Here is a 7,698-nt window from a genome sequence, read left to right on the forward strand (position 1 = left end):
GCAAACTTTGCAGAATCCATTTACTAACCAGCTTTACCAGGCACGTCAGGAGTTAAGGGCTACAGAGTGACATCTCAGGAAACTGCATCAAGGTACCTTGGGAGATCTAAAACCAAGAACTACGATGGCTCAGAGCCGCTTTGGTCTGTTGTTAATCCTCCCTCCTGACCCCATAAACCCAAGGACAGAACCCAGTACAGCACCTTTAATGTAGCACATGCTGTGTAGTTGACGTTGGGCAAAATCTCAACAGGCTCTTTAAACATGACCCGGAAAGTATTGGAGGATCCATCACAGCTGAACCCAGTGTCATTTTGGCCCAAGACCGTATTGCTGTCTGTGTGGATGATCTGGAAGGTAGATTCAACAGACAAGAGTCTTAATTAAATATGCTCATGTTTCCTCCAACGTAGTAGATCATTGCCCATTCCACTAACTGGCCCAATATGTGCAAGTCGGACGGAGGAAACACTAACACTGCTGCACTGCTCAGTAGGCACACGGCAGTTTCACCGGCTTCTCTGGGACACACTCAAAAGTTGCACTACGTCTGCTGGCTCCCTCCTGCACAAGTGCTTTGAACACTACAGCTACACCAAAGCAGAAGTGCGTGAGGTCAGTAGAGAGAGCAAGAAGAAGGGACTGCAAGGAGTCAGCTCTCTTGTATTCACAGCAGAGGTGCTGAACCCTCATGTGCTTTGTACCCAGAGACAGAGGCGCCTCTCAAAGCCAAAACCAACCAGTAGAACAATATCATGAGCTCTGACACAGGCAAACAAAGGTTTACCAATTTGATATGCCTGGCAAGGAGGAGAGCTGGCTTATCAGAATCAAGCGGAGTCAAGAGATCATAGGAAACTAGGTCACATCTAATCCAGCCCCCTGGACAAGGTAGGATGATCCCTGACTAAACCACCCCAGCCTAGCGTCTGTCCAAACTGCTCCTGAAAACTTCCAGGGATGGCAACTCCTCTCTCTCAGTGGCCTGCTCCAAGATCGTAGCTGGGGTCAAGATGGTTAAGGGAAGTCAGCAATCCTAGTCATCTCAAATCCAACTGAACATGATTTGGATCTATACGGCTATAGAAGTCTGGATCTCAGCAATTTCTGAGACCTTGACTCCCTTTCACTGGGATTTTATATCCATTGCATGGGGAGATATTCTTGCTCAGGTCTTTTTAGTTTTAAGTTCTGGAGTGCCAAGGCAGTGTCCTCAGAAAGAGGCCCTCAAAAAAAGGCAAACCTCTTCAGAAAGCGTCACTGAATTGGCAGCCTGTTGTGAATGGTTCATCGAGTTGGATATGAATTAAGCGCCCAGGCATCCAGAGGAGGAGCTGCATTCAATCTCCCCAAGCCACATGATCCCACATCACTCCACGCTGCCAAGTGGATCCAGAGCAAAGCAAACAGACTGCGCTCACAGCACAGACTAAGTGAGGGGGGAGCTTTCTGCCAGCACAGTTTGACTCCAGACCTCAGACCAATGCATTCCTTATGGCTTAGCCGTGCGTCTCACTCCAAACAAGCATCCATAAATATGGAATCACCATCCCTACTGCGCACTTGGTTTATGCTTCATTTTATGAAAAAAGCCTGGAGCTCTCAATAGCTTTAGCTTGCGGTATTTTGTGCCCCTCAAGGACAGGGTGACTGTTGCCCAAGTGTACAGGTGCAAAGGCAGAACAACGGCTTGGTAAAAGCCTCTGTACGAAGTGGTTTGTGGAAGACAGAACGTGAGAAGCTAGAAAGGAGCAAAACGAAGGCAGCTGCTTTCACTCATTACTTTGACTTTGTGAACATGCTCCCCCTCCACTCCGTGGGGAGAGTTGGATTGGTAGACTTCTTTTCCTTCATGCTTTTTTGATACCCCCGTGAGAAAACAGGAAAGCCTGTATATGCCAGGCTGTCTACAAGCATGTGGACTGTATACATGCGCTTGTTTCTTCTTCTCTCTCCCCTTCATTTCTTTCCCATTTGTGATACCCATTTGTGAATCTTGCTTTGGGGTAAGGATCATGCTTGACTGCATGTTGTAAAGCATCGAGCCCAATGTGGTACCAGCCAAACTTGGAGCTCTAGCTAGTACCATTGCTACATGCCAGAATTAGCAAGGACAGCTGTGTGGCAATGTCTGCACAGTACTGATGTGAAAGCATTGCATTACAAACAGCATAAGATGCAGAAGCATGGCAGTGCCACAGTGACCAGTACAATGGAACGAACTGAGCAAAAACAAACCAAAATTGAAGCAAATGTGCTTCCGAACTCTGGCCATCCTGTTGGTCCATATTTCTGTACGGCATGAATATGGCCTTTCTAAAACAACTCCCAGGAGTAGTGCAGAGTGAACAGGCACCACCTATAAGTTTTTGTATAGAAGCAAATGGCAGATACATTTACATAGTAAAAAAAGAATACCTGTATATTTACTTGGTAATCTGTTGGCCCGTGTATCGATCCATACAATCCAAACCCAACTACAAATATCCTTTTATTTACTGAGAACCTGCAAAATAGAGAAATTACATACAACTGTCAGCAAAACAGCAGCAAGTTGGCCTGCTGCAGTACAACAAGGATGTGTGGCTACTTTAGCACAGTTTATTTCACACCCAAGGTTTCGCAAAGCACGTGCTGCAGTTTTAAGGGTGCAGAGTGCGAAGAGCAACTGGGAACTTTGAGAGTTGCAGGAACATCCACAGGAGAAAATGTCTGCATTTGACTTTCCTGTGAGCACAAACAAATACATCCGGCTGCTACAGACATACCCAGTTTGGCCCAGCGCAGATTGAGATTGTGGCCCACTGCTACAACAGCTGCACTTAGAGGCTAGCCTTTCATCAGAAGATGGCCTCCACAGTGTGAGCTGAATGGACTGAAGCAGCGTGACCTACCCGAGTCAAGGCAGCCTGACAGGCAGCAGAGAGGGAGGGAGGAACTGCTCCAACCTCCTGCAATAAGGTAACACTGCGCCCTAATGAGAATTCTTTAAATGGTAGCATTAAATATTTCACCGCTGCTCACTGAAGCAGAGACCAGTTAAATAGTGCCTTTAGACACAACTGCAGCTAAATCCAGCAATTACACAACAGGCTCTGGAACAGCTGCTGTCTGGATTGGCCTGGGTGGAGAACAACCTCAGCAGTTCCTCCCCACCCCCCAGGGCAAAATGTAGAGCTCCATCTTCCAAGACAGGAGGGAAGAGACATGTAGCACTTTGTCCTAATCCACAGAAAGCCTCAATTTGCCCAAAACCAGACTGCGTTCCACACTCCTGCGTATCAAAACCCTCACTGCTTTACCCACTAGTTTTGCCAACTGTTTCAATGCTGTGCTTTGAAAAACACAGATCGGTGGCATGTTCAGAGCTGACCAACTGAGACCAGTGCAAAACATTCAGCGCTCAATTTTCACGCTAGCCTTGCTCTGAATGTACCTTGAAACCATCGGCTGTCAACATTTCACTTTGTTGCAGACAGCTGCCAAGTCTCTGAGCAGTCTCTCCGCTCTATAATATTAGAGTCCAACACCCTCTCCAGCACAGCTCACAAGGAAGGAGAAACAATTGCTCAGAACAGCCAACTGACGGCTCCACGGATACATAAAATACTGCAACTTAACGAAGATACTCAAGAAATTAAATGCAACTTTCCAGGTAATTTCCTCCATCAGCAGCTCGCTTAAATCACAAGGCAAGAAAATCTGGGAACAGCCCAGGCCTCCTGACCCCAGACCTTTGCTCTAACCAGTAGTTCACAGCATTTACAACCACATCACCACAGCCATTTGTGACCTTGCAAGAATCCACAGGACGCTTAAAACTACAGAAACCAACTTGATGTTAGCAAAAAAAAACAGGTACTGCAAGTGCGTATATCCGAAGGCCTCCCCTAAAATACTATTAATCCTGTAACAATAAGCCCCCATTATTTACCACCTTCACACAGAAGGGAAACAGATGCAAGAGCACCAGTGGATCACCACCAGAGATCTAGTCATCCAGGAATAAGTCATGATTTGATTGCCATCTACCTCCACCATATAAGGCTGCAGGAAACAACTGGAAAGGGATCAGACACTCGAGCAAGATCAGCTGGCACAATCGAGAGCTTTGTCAATACTCTGCAGTTTTCCCACTTGATACTGGCACCGTTTATTGCACAGGCATGGCTTAACCTCGTTAAGGAAGCAAGTCACACTTTCGCAATATAATGTGCCTGTATATTGGGGGTCCTGGCTGGGAGGGGACCCTTTTTACATGCTAGTTTTCTCGTTTAGGCCAGGTCGAGGACTCTCAAAGCTCAGCAGAACGTTAACCTATCAGCAGCAGAATTGGCATTAAGGCTGACCTTATCCTGTCACTAGTCCCACTGTACCCCCAGCGGCTCTCCACCTGCTGGAAACGATTGATGCTGCACTCCTTCCCCCTCAGGCAGCAGCGCGGTCTGTCGATGAATTCCACCCGTGGTTTGGGATTTACAGTGAAGTGGAGAAACAGGCTCACCACTTCACGATCGGTAAGGATTCCTGACTGGGCAGGACCTGGAAAGGAGCACAGAGACAGCAACCCTGTCACCGATTAATAAGCAAAAATCGTCGCAAGTATTACATCAAGAAGCAACTCTGTTGAAAATAGGCGAGTCCTACGTGATGTATGCAAGGGATCTGGCAGAAGTTATTGCAAGAAACTCACTCAACTTCATCAAGAACACGGAAGACCTGGCCACATTTTCCCCTGTACATCAAGCTATTCAATTCAACACTTCTCTGTATGGGACACTTCAGATGCGGATGCATCATAAATGCAGTTCCACGCACGCAAAGTGCGCTTGGCTAAATTCAACCACAATTTAGAGAATCAGAGGCACGCCTCTGATTTCCCATCCACTTAAGTTACCTTAATATTTTATGCAAGCCCCAAGTACTTCTCAATTGAATAAACATTCACTTATTTTTCAACACTGCAGACAAGACACTAGGTGGGATAAAGTGCAGGAGGAAGATAAGCAGATGTCAGAGGGTGACAATCAACTTGAAAGGTAGGTAGCTTTAAAAGTGGAGATAGAAATTGTTATAGGCATTAACACCTGCTCCTGAGTTCCCTTCCCACTATTTGGCATCTGACTCTTACTTTCTTGAAAACCATTTTTCTCCCTGCTCCTGTCTGGAAGACGGACTGGGGGGGGAAAACCGGGGTGGAGGGATCAGATTATAGTTACAGCAACACAAGATGTTAAAAAAGACCTAAGACAAAAATATTTTCTCATCTTTGTTCAGAAAGCGTTTATTCTAGATTTTCTTCTTCTAAAGGGGACATTACTTTCAAACTTTTGGAAATTGATTAAGTTTTAAAACATCGTCCCACTTTCTAACAACACACCATTTAAACAGCACACCCCAGTTCCTTTAGAAAGTAGTTTTACAAGCTGTTCTGCTTCTCCATTTACAGGAGGCTTTTCAATGCATGAGAAATACTGAAATGAGGAACGATGACAATGATCATACAAACTGTGTCCAACGCGCACTAACAGAAGTGTTTTCAGCATCTAAGGTGTTCCTTGTAATTCTAGCTGGTGACATTCAGCTTTTTAAATAGCAACCCCTTTAAGTAGGATCAAAAGACTCATAATTTGAAGAAACAGGTCTTGTGAACATTGAAATGGCTTTATGGAAACTATTCGCAAGAAGCGACTACGAACAGATCATGTCTCAACATACCCAGTATTGCTGCAATTCTACTTCTAGAGCGTTTCAAATTACTTGTCCTGCGGGAAAGGTGTGGCACATCTGCTTGCCAGCCAAGAGGCTTTCGTGTGAAACTCCACTTCAGCACTAGCGTATAAGCTGCTTTTACTGAAAATCACACCCCCTTGCGTGGGCCCAGTTCCCATTTCCTACCTCCACAGAACAGAAGCCGAAGACTTTGCTCTGGGAATGCTGCAAGGACAAAGCTGAAAAAAAACCCAAGATCCCATCCTTAGTGCTTAAGGGAATGATAAAAAGTGTAAGTTGTTAGGCTTTAAAAAAAAAGCTAAAATGAACACTGGAGGCACATTTACTACACATTAGGTGCATCCACACATGCAATTAGTGCACATGAATAAACTCTGGGGCTTACTGTCATTTGAACGTGTGCCCAGGGGCAAACAACTCTAGAGCAATCAGCTCTGGAGTTTATTCAGGTGCAGCACATGGAGCCTGGCTGGAGCAGCCACAGCTGGCAAGGGGGCCACAGGGGTCAGCCTGCCACCCCAGGGCTGCTCCAACTAGGCTCCATGTGCTGCAGAGGGGCTGGTAGGGGCACAATGGTGCTTCAGTGTAGGGCCAGCCGGCAGGCAGCCCCCATACGGAAGCACCCTCATGCCCCACCCGGCCAGCTCAGCATCTACATGTGCGCCATTGCACACAAAAAAACTCCACAACAGGGTAGTGTCTGTATTTACAAGCACTACCCTGCTGCAGAGTTTATCATTTCCCTGTGCCCTAACAGGGCCACAAGTGTAGACCCCGAGACGTTTACTGCGGAGCTAATTAGTCAGTTCCACAGTAAGCGTCTCATGTAGACGTGCCCATTAAGAAATTATAACCCCTAAGCAAGATGCCACCTTCGATTTTGGGATGACTGGGACCGTGAGTCAAACAAGCAGTCTTCAGAGCAGCAGACAGTAAGTCCTGGCTTTCCCAGACTCAAGAGCTGGCTTCATAAACATCACAAAACTATGCAAACCTCCCACATAACTAAAGGGGAAGAAAAGCCAAACACCTTCAGAAAGGAAAGATGCAGATAGGCAGAAATGGCTGACATTTCCTGCTCCCCACCCTCCCAACAAATCTTGACTCTCACCAGATAAAGGCTACCTAAATCAAGCTAGCTGCCAAATCAGACCAGGAACTGATGCATTATCTTGTATCAAGCTAACGTAATAGACTGGCACAGATCACACGGATGGCAGTTTCAAAATGGAGAGCAATTAGAAAATAGACAACCAATGATTCCCCCTCGTTTCATAAGTCACCTTTAGGAATAAGATACGACTATTATCACAGTTAGTTAATACTGTCAGTACTCTTGAAGTAGTTTGCACATGATGCTGGAACACAGAAGGACAGCCCTGCTCAGGTATTGGCTTTTTCATGCAGATCAACAATAAAAAAAAAACAACAACATACTGACAGCAGACAATGACAGTGACAATGGGATTCCACTTGGAGAACTAAAGAGTCAGTCTCCTGAAATGGATTAGAAAAGACCAATTTACCCTGCAGATTCTGCCGTCAAACATTTTCAATAGCACAGGATAGTCTTACAGACAAAACCGACTTTAACATACTTCATCCTCTACAAGAGAGAGAAAGCAGAGACCAAGTCTCCCAGAAGCTCCTTGATTCAGTTACCTGCTGCAAACTCCTCAATAGTCATCAATGGGAAGCGAATAAGAGAAAGTGCTTTGCCCAGTACTTTCCGCTTGTTCTCTGGAATCACCTGAAGTTGCTGCCGCTGACATTCAGCCTCCGACCAGCGAACCACTGCATTAAACAAACGAACCTCCCGAATCCCCAAGGTGTCCCTCTCCAGCACCGCAACCAGGGTGTCTGTAAGGCAGGACAGCAACGACTTTAGGCACTAACCCGAATGTCCTGATTTTAAACGGTCCAAACTTTCCACAAATGACCCCGAGGGGAGCAAAGGAACTGTGA

At 46.1% G+C, this 7,698-nt stretch overlaps 1 protein-coding gene across 3 annotated transcripts in view; it reads right to left on the bottom strand.

The window, feature by feature from the left end:
* BTBD2 (BTB domain containing 2) overlaps window positions 1-7,698 on the bottom strand; it is a 31,951-nt gene that overhangs the window by 6,536 nt on the left and 17,717 nt on the right. The window contains exons 4-7 of one of the 3 annotated variants that reach the window (XM_019513314.1): window positions 7,396-7,593; window positions 4,350-4,542; window positions 2,431-2,506; window positions 204-350 (exon numbers count right to left, since the gene is read on the bottom strand). In XM_019513314.1, the coding sequence (XP_019368859.1) occupies window positions 204-350; window positions 2,431-2,506; window positions 4,350-4,542; window positions 7,396-7,593 (614 nt within the window). Of the gene's footprint in view, window positions 1-203; window positions 351-2,418; window positions 2,507-4,349; window positions 4,543-7,395; window positions 7,594-7,698 lie in introns of all 3 variants that reach the window. The other 2 variants (XM_019513313.1, XM_019513315.1) reach the window with 2 other exon arrangements.

This window comes from Gavialis gangeticus, unplaced genomic scaffold (genome assembly GCF_001723915.1).
Source record: "Gavialis gangeticus isolate Ggan-Ray unplaced genomic scaffold, GavGan_comp1, whole genome shotgun sequence".
Lineage (NCBI taxonomy): Eukaryota > Metazoa > Chordata > Crocodylia > Gavialidae > Gavialis > Gavialis gangeticus.